Below are 21,223 nucleotides of genomic sequence, written 5' to 3'. Positions count from 1 at the left end.
TATCCATCAACAGCCTATGGTCAAGAAATCAGCCGTATTTTTCTCATCTCATTGGACCCGTTTAATCTTGTAGGGATGTATTCCAACATCATAATATAATCATATAGTTGTTAATAATCTGCAGGAATTGTGGAGAGATGCCTTTAATCACGAGTCTGGATTTCGGCGGCAGAGCCTGCCCAGTCTGTACCTTATCCAGGACGGGATTACAGATGGAGCGGTACTGATTGATACATATGCATGAGCCACATTGTCATTCCGCCGGCGCCTCTCCTCTGTTTATGACAATCACGGTGGTTACAGTAGTTAACGATTCCGCGCTGACAAAGAATCGCGCATGTTCTTTCTAAAAATAATTTCTGTTTGAACGTCGTTAATTAAATGCTTCCATGCTGCGCGGTTTATTAATCTTCTGGTACTCTGCCATTAAAAACAAAAAAAAAGAGGTCCCTTACCCTCTAAAGTATTTAACTCAAAGACTGTTGTGATCAACACTTACAAAGTATGCAGATTGGGGGATATGAAAGCTCGGGCACACAGGAAAAAAGCGTTTGTCCTAATTATCGTCAATGCTTAAAACTTTATTTTGATAATTATGGAACGGCGCGTGGCGGGGGCGGACGTGCGCAGCGTCTCACAGAGGGGGCTTTTATGTGTCCCAGCTCTGTAGAAGTTCAACAGGTTTACTCTTTGTGTTCTATTTCATCCCCTAATTATTTAGGGACCATTTCTTGTTGCTTCTTTTCCTTACGCCCTTTAATTTACTTTGTGGTATAGTGAGATATCGGACACCTGAAATCCTTATGTATGAAAAGTGTCTGGAAAAATAACCCAGATTTTGCCAATTTTACTCCATTTGGTTGAAAAAATCCAAAATATAATTTTGGTCTTCTTTTTATAGAGGGTTTAAAATAATAGAAATTGTATTTTTGGTAATTAAATCTGTTCCTCCGTTGCCCCCCCAAACATCTTAATTGTAATATTTAATTGACTGTGCTCAGTGCACCCTTGGTGTGACTAAACACCTCGTCATCACTCTCTCCTCACTGCTGACATCGCTCGATCCCGCTGCTGTCACTTCAGTGCAGTAGAGAGCACACAAATAGCTCTCTTTTTTCAGCTGACATTGCTACACAGTTATACCCGAGCGATGTTATGAGGGAGGAGAGTGTGATGTGTGGGCTCGCTCCTGTACAATGTCAGCCGCAATGATAGTGTTTTGTGTGACCTTTCCTCTTTCCTATACAGGGACAACGATCACATAACGGTGGTCTACAGTGGAAAAACTACGGTCCGATCAACCTTGATGCAAAATTTGGACCTTGGCCCCACCTGCATTTTAGTCAGATGTATAGGCCTTTGTAGCACTCTAGATTCTACAAAGATATATGTGTTCCCCCCATATAATGATGCCCCTTCCTGGTATAGTGTTCCCCATACTGGGTCCTTTTCTTGAAATAATGTCCCGCACCCTGAGCCTTATCCTTTATAACTGTCCCACAACTTATCCCCTTTCTATTATAATGTTTCCATCCTGGGTCCCTCGTTGCTATAGTGTTCCCCATTCTGGGCTCATTCGTGGTTGAACGTCCCCCATCATGGGCCCCTTCTAGATATAATATCCCCATTCTTCTTCAACACATTTTTTTTTAAACTATTCTTCTTACCTTCATCAGCTCCCAAGACTCACAGTATCCTCTCCTATATCCGCTGTAGGAGACAGCAGCTGCCTTCAGCTTACCCGGCATGGAGAATGATGTCACTCCCGAGTGCCGCCCGTGACCTCTGATTGGCTGGCAGTGTGTATTGCAGTGCAGGGAGCCAACGGATCTCTTCTTTGCAATCCATTTCAGCTGAATGTGTGTCCTCAGATGCACATCCGGCTGAATTAGGTGCTGGTGTTGGTGGGACCGTCACCCACATGGGCCCAGTTGAGGTCGCACCCTGGTGGTTTATCTGGAAATCCAGCACAACCGATGGGCATAGACAGAGTGGCAGTAATCTAAATAAGTGGGTGGAATGGTGCGCCCCTTTAGCCACCTACCACCCTTGTAGCATAGTCGCAGAGAACACGGCTCTCCATGGGCACAAGCAAATGCTGCATTTTCTTCATTACTACTGGGGCGGTAATTATCTCACTAATTAAGGGAAGCAGCGAGAGGTTGCCGGACCTGACACCGGTACAATGAAGCCACCATTAATCTTGTATGTTACCATTCGGAAGCTTCGCACATACAATGGTCACAGGGGTATCAGGTGAGGACTTTTTTCACAATTTGGGGCAGATATGATTGCTTCTGAAATATAATCCAGGGCCAGGAACTCTCCTGCTGCAGAAGTCACGACTGCTTCTCCATTCACTATTTAGGAGGAGACGTCAATTCTCTCTCCTATAGTTAAGGTTCCCTCCTTTTCCGCCTCTAAAATACCAGCTTGTTCAGCTTTTCTTGAGTTTTTTGAGTTTTCCTAAGGACTATCATTAGTCACAAGGTAAAAAATCAATATAATTTGGTAAAATCCTTGACAGACTGCAATTCATATCACAACCACTGGGTGGCCACATTGAGCATAGACGTCTCCCAACAGAGTATCTTGAAATCATGTTTTAGTTTTAAAGCAATGGTAAAATAGGATGTATCTACAGGTAATAAATCACCCAAAAATATCCCTGCAAAGCTGTCAGACTGAAAGATAATGATTATTTGCAATCCCCTGCCATAATCTATCCATTCCCTGATATGTATTATGGCACCTATAAATATTTATACCTATTAGTTATACTCCAATTTCCATCAGAGTTATACCAAGACTTTATCTTTTTGCTATCTATGGTTAGGAGTAGTTACAGCTCCACTGAGGGGTGATGAGGGGGTGAATTGGGGCACAGTTAGAACCTGCTACAACATTTGCAAGATGTAAGTGTACACATTTGTCCACTCTTACTTTTCTTGAACACCAATTTGTCACAACACACATTTTTTATTATTTTTCTAATATGGAAGCGAATCGTGCAATTCCCATCAAGACCACTAGGTGTCCCCATGTAGACACATATAGCATAAAGCATAAACATATAGTATTATTTTTTTTAAGTAAAATGCCTTCCTTTTTATAATTTGCTATTAAAAAATCACTATATAAAGTCTGTATCAGAGAGATGAATGACAGGATAGCCAGAAAAAGATCCCCCATCACTATTGTATCGGACATATCTCGGATTCTGAGAAGCTTCGTACATCCTCACTGTTATCAGCTCGCATTATAATGCCACACTGTTCTACACTTTCTGTTTTATCATCAGATTTAGTGATTACGGTGCTGATGTTTGTCGCTTCCTCTTTACGCAGTAGATTTTTGCAGGCATTGTTCTTTTATTTCTCTCTTTTTGCACATTATCTGGTGTACAGCAGTGATTTTTGCCATTTGAAAGCTAAAGGTAGAAAATAATGGATCCATCCTTCTCGGTGTAGAAAACACATTCACGCTCTATTACAAGGAAGCGGCATTTATTAAAATTTAGAAATAAAATATATATATTTTTAATTGCTGTTTGTACATTGGCCACTAGATGTCAGCACAATAAACTAAACTACAGATCAGTAGAGAAGAAAAAAAGTTTTGATTTACAGCCTGCAGTAAAACTGGATGTCATGGCCCCATTGTGACTGGAGTTTAGTGACATATAGACGGCTCTGTTGTACTGAGTCAAGATAAACAGCTTTCATACTGAGAACTGCAAAGTTTGTAGAGTTAAGGTGCATTTACCCTGCACGAATAATGGACAAAAAAAAGTATTTCCTCAAGGGACAAAATAGTTGAGGGCGCGTAAACTAACCTGGGATGCGTTTTTCAAATCCTCAACATGTCGCTTTCTCTTGCAAGTATACTGAGTTTTATGTGAGGATGTTCCCCATACAAGTGCGTTATATTAAAAAAAACGCATAAAGGACTTTAAAAAATGCATTAAATCTGCACATGACTGTATCGTTAACAGTCCCAGGATGTATTAAAAACAAAGCAGCTTTATTTAACGCAACAATGCAGCATTTTTATTATTTTACCGCTGGAGTGTTGCCATAATATACGTTCCCTGTTACTGGTAATACACTCATCAGTCGCCGTCTTCAGCTGTTCTCAGTGCCGCTCCAGTCATCTTCTGGCAGGTTGTGATGTCGGATCGCTCCTGTTTGCTGGGGGAGGCTGTATAATCTTTACTCAAAATGCGTCACTCAAAGGAGCTTTTATCAGCAGGAGATTATCACTACAGGACTAGGTGTCTTGTGCCTCCTGGTCCAACCACACCCCCAGCACTGATTAGCAGCTTTCTGTCTACATACACAGAAAGCAGCCAATCAGTGGTGTGGGCGGTGTTCTAGACAGCTCAGTATTCCGAGCTCTGCTAGATCTGCAGAAGAGAAAACTATGATTGTATCACAACTGCTGCACCCAGTAAGTGACACATCGCTGGAATCAGGATCTCTGTCCCTACATCAGATTACATAGCAGAAACCTGCTGACAGATTCCCTTTAAACAGTCCACACCATGGACTATACACGGAGTGGAGTATTCACCTTTTTTATTCTCACACTTTATTAGGATCTTTCGCCAAGTATTTTCCTCCAGCAAGAAGAGGAACAGAAAAGATTAAAAATATTTTTTGGTAATCTGAAAAGTCATTTCATTACATACGTATGCACTATATGTATGTGGTCCCAGCTGTCTTGAGATCATTAACAAGTTCTCCCGTGTAGTTTTAGGCTGATATCTCACCTTCCTCATGATCAAGGATACCCCACGAGGTGAGATTTTGCATGCTGCCCCAGATCGATGCCGATTGACAGTCATTTTGTATTTCTTCCATTTTCTTACTATTGCACCAACAGTTGTCTCCTTCTCACCCAGCGTCTTACTTATGGTTTTTGTAGCCATTCCAGCTTTGTGCAGGTCTATGATTTTGTCCCTGACTTTCGTATAAAGGTCTTTGGTCTTGCCCATGTTGTAGAGGTTAGAGTCTGACTGAGTATAGACAGGAGTCTTTTATAAAGGTGACTATGTAAGACAGCTATCTTTAATGCAGGTATTGAGTTGATTACGAACGTCTAACTGGTCTGTAGGAGCCAGAACTCTTAGTGGTTGTTAGGGGATCAAATACTTATTTCTCACTGCAAAATGCAAATAAATTTATATAATGTATACAATGTGATTTTCTGGATTATATTTTTGATATTCTATCTCCCAATGTTAAAATTAACCTACTTTTAAATTTATAGACTGTTCATGTGTTTGCCAGTGGGCAAACTTACAAAATCAGCAAGGGTTCAAATACTTATTTACCCCACTGTATATATGTAATGTGTATACAGTATATATGTGTGCTTGTTATGTACAGTATGTCTATTCTTACTAAGTATAGCCACAAGACCCAAGTTCGTCTACAAAATCCTCCATACACGACTGATAGGGAGAAGAAAATGAACTTTTTTGGGCATCAGAAATATGGGCTTTGGGTGGGAGAGGGACTGTACTGTGCCGACATAGAGGAGCCCTCGACTTGTAATTGGTGTTTTATAATCTCAGGTTAGCAGGTGGGAAAATCTGTAGCGGTTTTGATTACTTTATTGACCAACGAATATAAAATGTTCTCTGATTCGCACTTTTGTTTTTACTAAAGTTCATTTATTTTTCTTTCCTCTAAAATTGCTAAGGTGTTGCTTTCCCTAAGCAGATTTATTTCATTTCTTCCAGCTATTCATTGCAATCGGAACTCCAATAATATCGACCACCCTGCCAGTACGGACAACATCAACCTGAACCTCCAGGGGGAACACGCAGACTCACCCTCCGCTAAGGACACTTCAAAAGTTCCAGAGCCCAAAGGGACACCCAAGAAAGTGCAGACGGATGCACCCAAGGTAATAAGGAGCTGGGGCCCAAGAGTGATGTTAAAACAAATCATTTAATTAGAGGCGAGTGTTTGTGCTGTAAACACGACAGGCGCGGATGATTAGAATGCAAAGCGGAACGAGGAGTCCTGAGGTGAAAATAATTAGAGAAGAAAAATAGAGTGCGGTAGAGAATCAGCACTGAGAAGGCCTGGAGAATGTCTAATCGCTGCTCGCTGCTCGCTGCTCGCTGCTCGCTGCTCGCTGCTCGCTGCTCGCTGCTCGCTGCTCCCTCACTTGGTCTTCTTGAATATTGCAGGTTGCTTTATACTACTCTTATTTAGCAAAGTTTAGCATATTGAGTTCACTTTTAAGATTGCTACTTACAATCGGTGACACTCTCTAACAAGGAGAAACGTTCCCGTCTTGGAACTCTCTACAAGGAAAAACGTTCCCCTTTAGATATCACCCAGCCAACCTGTTCTTGCTGTGCGCTGATGAGGGGCAAAAACTCTGAAACACATGTCTGCAAATGAAGGGTCTGCTTTGACTTCCCATCTCCTACCCCAAGTCATGTGGCCAAGCCTGTTACAGGAGGGTTAATAGTGACTTAAATGGGCTGTCCTCTTTTAGTTAATCTTAATTTTCTGACAGAGTTTGAGATTATATATATATATATGTATATATATATATATATATATATATATATATATATATACACTGCTCAAAAAAATAAAGGGAACACTTAAACAACAGAATATAACTCCAAGTAAATCAAACTTCTGTGAAATCAAACTGTCCACTTAGGAAGCAACACTGATTGACAATCAATTTCACATGCTGTTGTGCAAATGGAATAGACAACAGATGGAAATTATTGGCGATTATCAAGACACCCCCTATAAAGGAGTGGTTCTGCAGGTGGGGACCACAGAGCACATCTCAGTACCAATGCTTTCTGGCTGATGTTTTGGTCACTTTTGAATGTTGGTTGTGCTTTCACACTTGTGGTAGCATGAGACGGACTCTACAACCCACACAAGTGGATCAGGTAGAGCAGCTCATCCAGGATGGCACATCAATGCGAGCTGTGGCAAGAAGTTTTGCTGTGTCTGTCAGCGTAGTGTCCAGAGGCTGGAGGCGCTATCAGGAGACATGCCAGTACACCAGGAGACGTGGAGGGGGCCATAGGAGAACAACAACCCAGGAGCAGGACCACTACCTCAGCCTTTGTGCAAGGAGGAACAGGAGGAGCAGTGCCAGAGCCCTGCAAAATGACCTCCAGCAGGCCACAAATGTACATGTGTCTGCACAAATGCTTAGAAACCGACTCCATGAGGGTGGTGTGAGTGCCTGACATCCACAGATGGGGGTTGTGCTCACAGCCCAGCATCGTGCAGGACGCTTGGCATTTGCCACAGAACATCAGGATTGGCAAATTCACCACTGGCGCCCTGTGCTCTTCACAGATGAAAGCAGGTTCACACTGAGCACATGTGACAGACGTGACAGAGTGGAGAGCGATCTACTGCCTGCAAAATCCTTCAGCATGACCGGTTTGGCAGTGGGTCAATAATGGTGTGAGGTGGCATTTCTTTGGAGGGCCGCACAGCCCTCCATGTGCTCTCCAGAGGAAGACTGACTGCCATTAGGTACCAAGATGAGATCCTCAGACCCCTTGTGAGACCATATGCTGGTGCGGTTGGCCCTGGGTTCCTCCTAATGCAGGACAATGCCAGACCTCATGTGGCTGGAGTGTGTCAGCAGTTCCTGCAAGATGAAGGCATTGAAGCTATGGACTGGCCCGCCTGTTCCCCAGACCTGAATCCTATTGAACACATCTGGGACATCATGTCTCACTCCATCCACCAACATCACGTTGCACCACAGACTGTCCAGGAGTTGGCGGATGCTTTAGTCCAGGTCTGGGAGGAGATCCCTCAGGAGACCATCCGCCGCCTCATCAGGAGCATGCCCAGGCATTGTAGTGAGATCATACAGGCACGTGGAGGCCACACATACTACTGAGCATCATTTCCTTGTCTTGAGGCATTTCCACTGAAGTTGGATTAGCCTGCAATTTGATATTCCACTTTGATTTTGAGCATCATTCCAACTCCAGACCTCCGTGGGATATTGTGATTTTTACATTGATCATTTTTAGGTTTTACTGTTCTCAACGCATTCCACTATTTAATGAATAAAGAATTACAACTGGAATATTTCATTAAGTGATATCTAGGATGTGGGATTTTAGTGTTCCCTTTATTTTTTTGAGCAGTATATATATATATATATATATATATATATATATATATATATATATATATATATACATATACATACTGTATATACACACACAATGTTCCATACTCACTGTCTCCTGGCCCATTCGCGAGTCTCAGCCCTTGCTCCTGGTGTCTGGCATTGGCTGATGTCACGTCGAGAGCTCTGCATTCCGTCTACTCTGCCAGAGCCAACGAGCTCAGTGATTGGCTGCTATATGGCACATGTGATGTCAGCACCACAGCCATTGCCAAACACCAGGAGAAGCACTGAAGACTCGCTGGTGGACCCGGTGAAGGTGAGTACAGCATTGTTTGTTGTTTTATACCAATATACACCCTAAGTAACTGAAAGGGGACAACTTCTTTATATATTGCTAGTAGGTAGCACTAGAGTTTCTTTTCTCTTCCTCTCTGAAGAGCCTACTTGCATATTAGCACATACCAAGAGTAACAAAAATTGGGTAGATTTTATGTTATGGGAGGTACAATCGGCAGACGTCATTGGCTGCAGTGTTCGTGTGCTGTCTGAGCCATAAGAAAGTCTCCTCGCTCCCTCCTCTGGCTCAGATGGCACATAGTCACTTCAGCAGTTGCCAATGCCCGACACAATGAGACGTCAAGAAGACCAGCGGAGGACAAAAGGTGATGTGTCCAGTAGGATGTTTTATATTTACACACCTCCTTTCTTAGATATTAATAAGAAGTCATTTATGTGGAAATATGCATTTGTAAGGTGACATTGCTGCAGGGGTCCTAATAATGCCGGCACGGACATAGTATGTTTGATATGAATGGTGCTGGGTGGTCTCCATCCTGGCATCTAGGGACGTTCTAAAAGTAAGTGGATGGTCAATTATAGAATCCCTGTTTTTTATGCTGTAGATGTAGCAACGTTAGGAATGCTGAGCTGTGTATAACCCCGCCCACACCACTGATTGGCAGCTTCCTGCATATATTGCTAGAAAGCTGCCAATCAGTGGTGGGGGCGGGGTTACACAGATTAGCCTGACTGGTCTGCACATGAGACCTAGTCCAGCAGTGATAATCTCCTGCTGATAAAACAGTGATTGTATTAAAAGTACAGCACACAGCCTAAAAAGTGACAACCCTGGAATCAGGATCCCAGATTTCTTTTAAAAGAAGGCATCTTCACTCACATCCCGTAGTCTGAAATTCCCTTTCCCTACCTGCAGAAACTTTCATAATGATCAATGTCACATGATCTGAGTCTAACCGGAAGCCCTTGCTCATGCGGGCATATAGCACGGAGAAGTCCCATGTTTTATCAGATAGCACTTGGCCCAATGTTATACTATGGGACAGTGCAGATCTGCGATTATTTTCTCATGCCGATTCAGCATTATGTTCGGATCATGCGCACCCATGCATGTCTGTGCGTGTGAAGCATCAGTCTGCACTCGGATGTCATCAGAGTGCAGTCCGAAATCCGCGGACACAGAGAATTGAGAAATCTTATGTAAAAAGTAATGTTATGGTTGTGGAATATGTCCTCTGTAGTTATCGTGTTCCTTATGTCTGCAGGTGTGTAGCTATAGGGGAGCAGAAGTAACATGGGCACCAAGCTGCACATGAGACGACACCACTTCTTATCCACAGGCTGGGTTTGGGAATGCAATTTATTATTACAACTGCAATACCAGATTCGACTCATTAAACGGAGTGGCGCTGTTTCTATCCTTTGTCTCATGTTGCTGTGCTCTTAGGATGGATCCGCAATGCCGAATACAACCCATTGACAAGAGTGGCATGGGGCCCTGTATGGAGAGTAATTAACTGGATGGGGTCATTATTCCAGGAAGGGGCCAGGATGGGAGAGATCGTTACAATCCAGGTCCTGGGCAGCAATACCAGACACGGCCCATAGTCAGGGGTGGTGCTGTTTCTCACATATGACTGTGTATGGGTGACCCCAGCATTATGGTAATGGTATAGCCTATGTTTTATACCTCCTAGTACTCCCATAGGAGAACGCTGCGCTAATCAGCAGAGCGCCGAGACCTCCGGACCCCCTGCCATCGTTATGCCAGCTCATTTAATTGGTACACCTGTTGTTTGTGTCTTCCAAGGTAGAAAATGGGCTGATTTTCTATTCTTGGCCCCGCGCGGAGACTTCTGCCGTCCACCTGCATCAGGATTGATTGATTGAAACCTGCCGGCGTTCCAGCTCGGCACAATGCATCTCTCATATTCAGCTGCTGCAAAACCCACATTGTTTCCCGAAGTTTCCCCCGCTCGTCTTTTGTCTGTATGGAAATAGCATTTAGCTTGTTGGCTGCCAATGTGAAGCAGATAAAATGTCGATGTAAAGGGGACGGCGGAACAATGGAGCATTGTCTAGCTCGTTTTTTTTTTTTCCTTGGGATTCGCCGACTGATTGTTTGGGATGAGGGACAGACGTATTGAACATGGAAATACATTAGTGGATCCTCGGTGCAGCCAAAACCGTATTGAACCTCACTTACGGTAGAACACAATAATACAAGGAGTACTGGTAATTGTAGCGTCTTCCCTCCTCGCTAATGCCGCGGCCTCATTTACAGTAATCATCGACTGATGCCGGGAAGTGATAGACCGCCGCCATTAAAGTTTTAAATAAGACGTTTGGTTTTAATTGTAATTATTCATAAAAAGTAACAAATTGTGACTCGAAGAAACTTTATTGCATACTCCAATCTTTTTCCTATTCCCGCGTTGCCCTTTAGTTTAATTGCCCGAGATGCGGTAATGTGGAGAGTATTGATAATTCTGCGCGAGGTGAAAAAAGCTGTAAACCTTTTTATTACCCGGCATGCCCTACCTGTTCAAAACAAGCTGTCACATGTGTGCGTACATGAGGACTATCACTATTTCTGTGCATTATATGACTTGTTTCCTGCATTTTGCACCACTGCAGTCATCTCTGAGCTGGTGGGTTGAGACTCGCTGCTATGATGTCAACCATATGCAAAGACACAAAGGAATCATGTTTCCACTGTTACTATGTAGCACATGTTGAGAAGCAGCATCATCATGAAGGAGATTATAAGGCAGTACTGTGCAGTGTAGCTGTGAATCCAGCTCTGGGGTAAAATAAACCCCTATTGTTATTTTCAAGTATTTCTATCTCTCTGTTGCCCCCATCGTCATAGAATTGTAATTTCATCCCTCAGTCAACTGCCTCTCCTCTTGTATTCCTCAAGACAGATGTTAGCAGTTTTTCAGAGTGAATAATATGTTAAGGAGGCAGAGGGAAGGAAAAAAATGGCTCTTCTTTGGATAAAGACATAGAATTCTTTGATATGATACAGGTGCTTCCCACAAAATTAGAACATCATCAACAAGTTAATTTATTTCAGTTCTTTAATATAAAAAGTGAAACTCGTATATTATATAGAGTCATTACACACAGAGTGATCTATCTCACGTGTTTATTTCTGTTAACCTTGATGACTATGGCTTACAGCTAATGAAAACCCAAAAGTCATTATCTCAATAAATTAGAATACTTTATAACACCAGCTTGAAAAAATGATTTTAAAATCACAGCTGACATCGCAGCTGACATCCGGCACTATGTGCCAGGAGCGGTCACGGACCGCTCCTGGCACATAAACCCCCGGAACACCGCAATCAAACATGATCGCAGTGTTGCGGCGGTATAGGGAAGCATCGCGCACGAGTCAAAAAGCAACGCTTTATTATCATACCGCCAAACAAAAAGTGGAATAACACGTGATCAAAAAGACGGATATAAATAACCATGGTACCGCTGAAAATGTCATCTTGTCCCGCAAAAAACTAGCTGCCATACAGCATCATCAGCGAAAAACTAAAAAAGTTATAGTCCTCAGAATAAAGCGATGCAAAAATAATTATTTTTTATATAAAATAGTTTTTATCGTATAAAAGCGCCAAAACATAAAAAAATGATATAAATGAGGTATCGCTGTAATCGTACTGACCCGAAGAATAAAACTGCTTTATCAATTTTACGAAACGCGGAACGGTATAAACGCCCCCCCCCAAAAAGAAATTCTTGAATAGCTGGTTTTTGGTCATTCTGCCTCACAAAAATCAGAATAAAAAGCGATTAAAAAATGTCACATGCCCAAAAATGGTACCAATACAAACGTCAACTTGTCCCGCAAAAAAACAAGACCAAACATGACACTGTGGACCACAGTATGGCAAAATTACAGCTCTCAAAATGTGGAGATGCAAAAACTATTTTTTGCAATAAAAAGCGTCTTTTGGTGACATCTGCCAATCATAAAAATCCGCTAAAAAACCCGCTATAAAAGTAAATCAAACCCCCTTCATCACCCCCTTAGTTAGGGAAAAATAATAAAATTAAAAAAATGTATATATTTCCATTTTCCCATTAAGGTTAGGGTTAGGGCTAGGGTCAAGGTTAGGGTTGGGGCTAGGGTTAGGGTTGGGACTAGGGTTAGGGCTAGGGTTAGGGCTGTGGTTAGGGTTGGGGCTAGGGTTGGGGTTAGGGCTACAGTTAGGGTTGGGGCTAAAGTTAGGGTTAGGGTTGGGGCTAAATTTAGGGTTAGGGTTGGGGCTAAAGGTAGGGTTAGGGTTGGGGCTAAAGTTAGGGTTTGGATTACATTTACGGTTGGGATTAGGGTTAGGGGTGTATCAGGGTTAGGGGTGTGGTTAGGGTTATGGTTGGGATTAGTGTTAGGGGTGTGTTGGATTTAGGGGTGTGGTTAGGGTTGGGATTAGGGTTAGGGGTGTGTTTGGGTTTTAGTTACAATTGGAGTTTTCCACTGTTTAGGCACATCAAGGGCTCTCCAAACGCGACATGGCGTCCGATCTCAATTCCAGCCAATTCTGCGTTGAAAAAGTAAAACAGTGCTCCTTCCCTTCCGAGCTCTCCAGTGCACCCAAACAGGGGTTTACCCCCAACATATGGGGCATCAGCATACTCAGGACAAATTGGACAACAACTTTTGGGGTCCAATTTCTCTTGTTACCCTTGGGAAAATAAAAATTTGGGGGCTAAAAAACCCTTTTTGTGGGAAAAAATGATTTTTTATTTTTATGGCTCTGCGTTATAAACTGTAGTGAAACACTTGGGGGTTCAAAGCTCTCACAACACATCTAGATAAGTTCCTTAGGGGGTCTACTTTCCAAAATGTTGTCACTTGTGGGGGTTTTCAATGTTTAGGCACATCAGTGGCTCTCCAAACGCAACATGGCGTCCCATCTCAATTCCAGTCAATTTTGCATTGAAAAGTCAAACGGCGCTCCTTCCCTTCCGAGCTCTGCCATGCGCCCAAACAGTGGTTTACCCCCACATATCGGGTATCAGCGTACTCAGAACAAATTGCACAACAACTTTTGGGGTCTAATTTCTTCTCTTACCCTTGGGAAAATAAAAATTTTGGGTTGAAAAGATCATTTTTGTGAAAAAATATGATTTTCTATTTTTACGGCTCTGCATTATAAACTTCTGTGAAGCACTTGGTGGGTCAAAGTGCTCACCACACATCTAGATAAGTTCCTTAGGGGGTCTACTTTCCAAAATGTTGTCACTTGTGGGTGGTTTCAATGTTTAGGCATGTCAGGGGCTCTCCAAACGCGACATGGCGTTCCATCTCAATCTTGAGGGGAGCAGTTTTTAGAATGGTGTCACACTTGGTTATTTTCTATCATATAGACCCCTCAAAATGACTTCAAATGAGATGTGGTCCCTAAAAAAAATGGTGTTGTAAAAACGAGAAATTGCTGGTCAACTTTTAACCCTTATAACTCCCTAACAAAAAATGTTGCTTCCAAAATTGTACTGATGTAAAGTAGACATGTGGGAAATGTTATTTATTAAGTATTTTGTGTGACGTATCTCTGTGATTTAATTGCATAAAAATTCAAAGTTGGAAAATTGCGAAATTTTCGCCAAATTTCCGTTTTTTTCACAAATAAATGCAGGTAATATCAAAGAAATTTTACCACTATCATGAAGTACAATATGTCACGAGAAAACAATGTCAGAATTATCAGGATCCGTTGAAGCGTTCCAGAGTTATGACCTCATAAAGGGACAGTGGTCAGAATTGTAAAAATTGGCCCGGTCATTAACGTGCAAACCACCCTTGGGGGTAAAGGGGTTAAATCAAGTTATATGCTGTTTATAATATATATACATACAGTGTATATATATATATATATATATATATATATATATATATATATATATATATATATATATTATATAGATAAATTTATCTGTGTTTTGAAATTATCATGGAATCTTGTGGTTTTCACTGTGACCACTGAGCCTCACGATAGGCTGATACTTCCTGTTCTTTAGAGATCATTCTCGACAGTCTTCTCATTAGCTCATTTATTTGAAAGCTGGATGCAGATAACAACAAATGCACTAATGACAATAAGTGATAGTCACAGCACACCTCCCGCCCTTTCCTGCAGATCCGCCACTGCTCAGAACACTGAGTATGTCCACAATACTTGGCCATAAAAATTAAGGACTCCTTTCCAGACAATTTTCATGTGACTAATTTAAAGGGACTGCGCCCACAGGTTTTCACTATGTAGTCTGAGAGCAGCATAATATAGGGTCAGAGACCCTGATTACAAGAATGTGTCACTTGCTCAGTAAGTTGTTACACTTACTCATTAAGTTGTTATAGTTTCAATACAATCAGTGTTTTCTCAGCAGGAGATTATCACTGCAGGACTAGATTTCACGTGCCAGGTGGTCCAGCTAATCTGATCCGCCCACACCACTGATTGGCAGCTTGCTGACAGTGTACACATGGAGCTGCCAATCAGTGGTGTTGGCGGGGTTACACCCAGCTCATCATTCTGAGCACTGCTACATGTACAGCAAAGAAAACAGGGATTCTATCAAATCTGCTCCAAGCAGCCCAGTAAGTGACGCAGCGCAAAAATCAGGGTCTTAGCCCCTACATCATGCTGCTGGGGTACATAGCAAAAACCCGCTGACGGATTCCTGTTACTGTCATGGAACCATTCAAAATGGTTAATGTCAGGAAACAGCGACACACATGTGAATGGGTTCTTGCGGGTATTGCAGCTTGTTCCTGATTTGCTTGAATGAGGCAAACTATAGACAAGAGTGGCGACTTCTTTTTTTCTGAAGATGGATCGCCAGACAACTCCTTTAACAATTTTTTTTGCCTTGTATGTAATAGGGTGATGGATGCTCAGCAGCGAGGCTGCGCTATTCATTTCCCTCCTGCACGGGAGGCTTCGATGTAATCAATAAAGATCCATTATTTCTGTATGTGCACTTGCGTTATTCTCACATTTATTCATCTTGTGATTAAATATGGATGAACATTTGTTACAAGGATGAAAAAATGCAGGAAAATCTCACGCTGATATTAAAAGTTTACTCCGATTCATGTCTTACAAAGATTAATTTCTACGAGGCGTCACATAAAATCTCTGCACTCGCTCTAATAATGTTTCCTAATTACCTCGTAAAATGCAGGTTTCGGGCTCATTTGTATCAGTGCGTAGATCCATGCAAAGCCAGATATGTGAGTCCTGTGCGACGGCTCGTCTAGTTCCTGGGAGGGCTCATTCACGCCACCGTATTTTCGGTCCGAGTGCCTTCCGTGAAAAATAAGGATCGCACTCAGACCAATGTTATTCAATGGGGCTGTGCAGAGGAGAACTTTTTTTCATTGACCGAATTTTGCGTGGGAAAAAAAAATCACAGCCTGTACTCGTTTCTTCCGTAAACTGGATGAGACTCACCCATGGTGCACAAAAAAAAATCGGAGCCACCATAAAACATCTGATTTTTTACAGATATATTGCAATTTTGTAACAGAAACTGTAAATGATTATTAGCTGCTGCTATAAAAAAGGATTGCACATGGATGAGTGAGAAAAAAAATTGTCCCACTTTTCTGGATGGAAATCTGATCCATTTTTTATATGCTCGTGTGAGCCTACCATGAGCCCATGTGCTGCCATTCAGTGCCTCCCTGTACCGTTTATTCCTCTAGGCGCAAGACATTCTGTGTATCGGAGACTATGACGATGTAGTTATCGGGCTAAACCAACCAGAATTCTGGCATACTTTACTCCAACTTATGATGTTTTAGCCACTTTTTTTACAACCAGTCTGACTAGGAGGCATTTGCTCTATGAAATAAAGCGTGACTTAAGGGGAAAGCGGCGTGGTGTAAAGTGCAAGAAAATTGCTGCCGCAAATTTTTGGCACAGAGTAAGCCTGCTAATAAAAGGTGTGAACACAGATTACGATTCATCAATGCTGTTGTTTTGTATGTCACATTTCTGAACTGTAACCGCACCAAATTCATTAGGAGGCGTAGGCTTTTGGCACATCTTTCAACTGCTGTGTGCCACTGCTATTTCTTTCGTAATTACGGCACTTTTGTGGCATTAATTACCCTGATAAACCATAACTCTACGTGTAAGGACATAGTCGCACACTCAACAGTCATACTGTACATTGATCTGTAGCGGCTAAGCAAAAACTTACAAAACTGAACATGAGGATCTTGGTTTAACATTCTGATCTGACTGTACCTGTGAACCTGTTATTGGGTCCCTGACCTTACAGGTGAGATGCCATGCTCCTACCATCGCCAAAGCACCAGCGTACCAGAAGGAGAAATGACCTGGTGCCCCACAGACCCCATGGCTCCAGGTCACACCACCCCACAGGCACAACATCAGATCAGGGACCCACTGAGAGGTTCACCATGACGTGGCAGTGGGCTTCATATAGTTTGATCAAAATGTTAAACTAAGGGTCTCATGTTCTGTTTGTAAATTTTTTCTTGGGACTGGAGCTATAGATCAATGTTTGAGTTTTGTGCGTCTATGTCCTTTTTCTTATAAATATGATATAAATTATGCTAAAGTTGTCCACATCCCATCCCAACTGATCTCCTTACACTTTTCTGTGTAAAAATGCCAGAAGTTGCAAAAGTTTTGTAAACTTTGCGTTATGCACAAATTTTGAGCCATTTTAAGCATTAAAATTGGTCATAAATCACTGGGATAAATCGGTGGCATTTTAATACTGTAGTATAAATTTGCACTCTTTGGACAGTTCTGATAACTATGCCCCTAATTTCCTGCCTTGGATAGTATGGGTAATAACTAAAGCTTATGGGGTCAGTCTGACCAATGTAGTCACTTATAGTAGGGGGTCTCCCCTTTGGGACTGTTGTTTTGTACAAACAGCTCCTGTTCCGGCGGTCTTGGGCTTTCCTGGTATTACCATGCTGGGTTTTCCTACTGAACTCGATTTGGGTAAATATTGTGTAAATGGAAAGAAACGGCACGAGTCTTGTATGAAGCTGGCCTAAGATTCCGATAATGACTAATCATCTAATTTAATTATAATTAATATGACTGTAAACGAGGCGGCTATTTAAAAATGTCTCATTGAAATAAATTACGGCAAACGGGGAGACGGAGGGCGAAATTGGAGTATGATTATTTCAGAACTATCTATGTTTATATCAAACCTTTTAATAAATGAATTTCATTACCGAAAAAAAATGGGCTTATTAGCAGCAGACGTATCGTGCTGGATACATGTCAGATCTTCATTAAATGCTTTCGTTCAAAGCTATTCCGAACGACGAAAGTCACTGGCAGGAGCAGATTCATCTCATTTATTCATTTGCTTTTGGAAAGTGGAAAAATCAGAAAAAAATAGCAAACAATGAGAACTGGGATGTGGAGAATTTCATTTGTTGCGGAACTTCTGCACCAAATTTGGAAGGAATAGTGGAACGTGAATGTACGACGATGATTAAAGCGTTACTAGCGACAAACCGGAGATCATTAAATGCTCGGATCAATAGAGTTTTATTTTCTATTTTTGCATTTCACAAATTCTCTTTCATTAGAATTTTGGCTTTACAGCAACACAAGAGATTTCCCGACGTGTCCTACTGTGGTAATTTGTGGGCCAGAGGTGGAGAAGAAAGACCCTCTATACACAATAGGTCCTTTCTTTTCAATATCCCATCCTAGAGCACCCCAAATATCGCCCCATCAGGAATTTCTGTGGGTTTGACGCTGCGTATTAATGCAGCGTCAAAATCGCAGCGGCCAAAGGTTACGGCATAGTGGATGGGATCTCTAAAAATCCCATGACCACTATGTGTGCATGAGTGCCTGCAGATCTTCCATGGACACTGACATGCGGCGCGTCTCTCAGGACTGCAGCATGTCAATTTCTCCTGCGGAGACCCAAAAAAACCTGGTCAACTAAAAAAATGCAATATGTGACATAAACCAGACAAAAATAATTTTTTTTCTTAGTTTATGATACTCTGCCATATACGTCTAAATAGAGTTTTTTGCAGTCCAGGCATCTACGTCCCACAGAAAGCGCTGTATGAAGGTGAACCGAGCCTAACAGGGTGAAATAGAAAATTGTTGAACTCTTCATTCATAAAGTAATTAAAGGGACTCTGTCACCTGAATTTGGAGGGAACAATCTTTAGCCATAGGGGCGGGGTTTTCGGGGGGTTGATTCACCCTTTCCTTACCCGCTGGCTGCATGCTGGCTGCAATATTGGATTGAAGTTCATTCTCTGTCCTCCATAGTACACGCCTGCACAAGACAATCTTGCCTTACGCAGGCGTGTACTATGGAGGACAGAGAATGAACTTCAATACAATATTGCAGCCAGCATGCAGCCAGCGGGTAAGGAAAGGGTGAATCAAACACCCGAAAACCCCGCCTCTATGGCTGAAAATTGTTCCCTCCAAATTCAGGTGACAGAGTCCCTTTAAACCAATGACCGATTGCTTCAATTAAGTTTTTAGATGAAATGGAACCTGTCATCTGATACGTACCTGAACCAGGGGCAACATAAATCACACTGGCTCTGCTCTGTATGTTTACTCTGAAATGCTTACCGAAAAAACATACTATGTGTCTTGGGAGACTAGTTCAAGGCCGTGCACTGGTGGCTTCTTCACACCCCACCCACCTAGATTGATTGACAGGTCTCTCTCTATTTGTGTGTGTGTGTATAGGGAGAGACCTGTCCAGTCATGGGAAGCAGGGTGGGTAAAAGCCATCAGGACCAGCCTCAGACTTGTTGTCTGACACATTTAGAGCTAGATTTATCAAAGTTTTCCCCACAGAATTCTGTTGTAAAAGCTTTGAATTGTGTCAACAATTTAGGCACAATCTGCAGTCGCAACGGGGGCATGTTGGAGTGCGGTGACCGCAGCTCATCAAATTCACGACGAACAGCAGCATACACTATGTCACAAATCTTACTCCAGCAGAGGCTGGAAAAGGATTTGTGGCCAGTCACACACTGAGGTTTACACCTTGTAACGCTGATGGGTGTGGACCCACTGAACCACGAGCCCAGCTTTCCCTGGAGGAGCGTGACTAGGGTCTTCACTAGAGCCTCTGATGGTGAGGATAGGCTAGCAAGCCGGTAGACACCGGGTACCACTCCAGGGCAGTCCCGGAGATAGCAGCAGCTGACCGCAGCGTCAGAGGTGCAGGTGCAATGTACAGGAGGTGGGACAAAAGCCTAGTCTGATAGTCCGATATCGGGACAGGCAGCACGGGGATGGAGAAGTCAAACAGAGTGGGTAAACAAGCCAGGTCGATAGCGGGAAACAAAATATGGAGATATGCTTAAACAATGTGCTAGCGGGCAAGGAACGGAGGGTGGCGTCACCTGATATATAGGTGATAAGCTGGGGAAGCAATTCTCTGCAGGACAGGGTGGATACAAATTACTGCAGCATTTGACTGCGCCTGTGACTCACAACCAGGACGAGGCAACTCAGAACGATGGGCAGGTACTGGGTGGAGCAGAGCGAAACACACGGTGAGTAGGACGCGCTTAGAAGGCATGTGAGAGATTGACGTAACATGCCTCTTCATGTCTGACTTCAGCACGCCACCTCATCAAGACCGGTGTGAACAATGCCATAGTTCATGAATTGGGCCCATAGTCCCAGACATCAATTCAAACTACTTTTTCTTTGAAGTGCAACAGTAATTCAAAGTAAAACACCCACAGTTGACTTAACACAGCCAGTGTCTAATTCCTGCTGCCTTTGTTCAGGCCGCATTAATCAGATGACCTGTTCCCCTTAAATGCATTTTTTCGTGTTTTTGATGGATTTTATATTTTCTCTGTAATCTGTAAAAAATCCAGAAATCTTGCAATGATCACTGTAAAAAAGTCTAAGGGTATGTGCACACGTCAGGATTTTGTCAGGATTTTGTCAGGATTTTGTCAGGATTTTTCATCAGGTTTTGTAGCCAAAACTAGGAGTGGGTGATAAATGCAGAAGTGGTGCATATGTTTCTATTATACTTTTCCTCTAATTGTTCCACTCCTGGTTTTGGCTACAAATCCTGATGAAAAATCCTGACAAAATCCTGACAAAATCCTGACGTGTGCACATACCCTAACACTTCCTGTTCTCTAGAGATCACTTTTCAGCAGTCTCATTATCATCACAGGCAGAATTACAAGGAAATATAACACATTTTTCTACAATAGATAACACAGGATCCACCATTCACAATAGATGATGATCACAGCAATAGATGATCCGCTCCCTCTCTAATCAATGGCCCATATGCATGTCTGGTTTTAATTATAAAATTGTAAAACACCTTAATAAGCCACAGATTTTTGTGCAGCTTGTTTGTTGCGTAAAGATTTTCCACGTGGATTAGTGAACTGTTAGTTCAAAGATGATCATACATTTATTAGGATAAAGCTTCAATCACAGTTTTTTCTCAGAGATTTTTTTTAATTTTGTATTATTATTATAGCATTAAAAGAAGACAACTGTATATTGAAGGGATATTTTATAAATCGGACTTGTTTCCTAAAACTATAATAACAGACCCAGAAGTGCATATGTTTTTCAGTCTTGCACTTGCATAAACTCTTGTGATACATTGTTTGGGATTCTCATCCTGTTAAGCTTTTTGTTTATTCATTAATTTATTAATTGCTACTTGTAATAATTGAATGTGCTGGGATAAGGTCTTATCTGCCATGCACAGG

General features: G+C 42.2%; 1 protein-coding gene across 2 annotated transcripts in view; it reads left to right on the top strand.

The window, feature by feature from the left end:
- SAMD12 (sterile alpha motif domain containing 12) overlaps nucleotides 1-21,223 on the top strand; it is a 632,284-nt gene that overhangs the window by 66,625 nt on the left and 544,436 nt on the right. For both annotated transcript variants that reach the window (XM_077271133.1, XM_077271132.1), the window contains exon 2: nucleotides 5,747-5,913. In XM_077271133.1, the coding sequence (XP_077127248.1) occupies nucleotides 5,747-5,913 (167 nt within the window). The remainder of the gene's footprint in view (nucleotides 1-5,746; nucleotides 5,914-21,223) is intronic.

This window comes from Ranitomeya variabilis, chromosome 6, assembly GCF_051348905.1.
Source record: "Ranitomeya variabilis isolate aRanVar5 chromosome 6, aRanVar5.hap1, whole genome shotgun sequence".
In the NCBI taxonomy this organism is placed as follows: domain Eukaryota; kingdom Metazoa; phylum Chordata; class Amphibia; order Anura; family Dendrobatidae; genus Ranitomeya; species Ranitomeya variabilis.
This window is presented reverse-complemented; position numbering and strand designations above follow the sequence as displayed.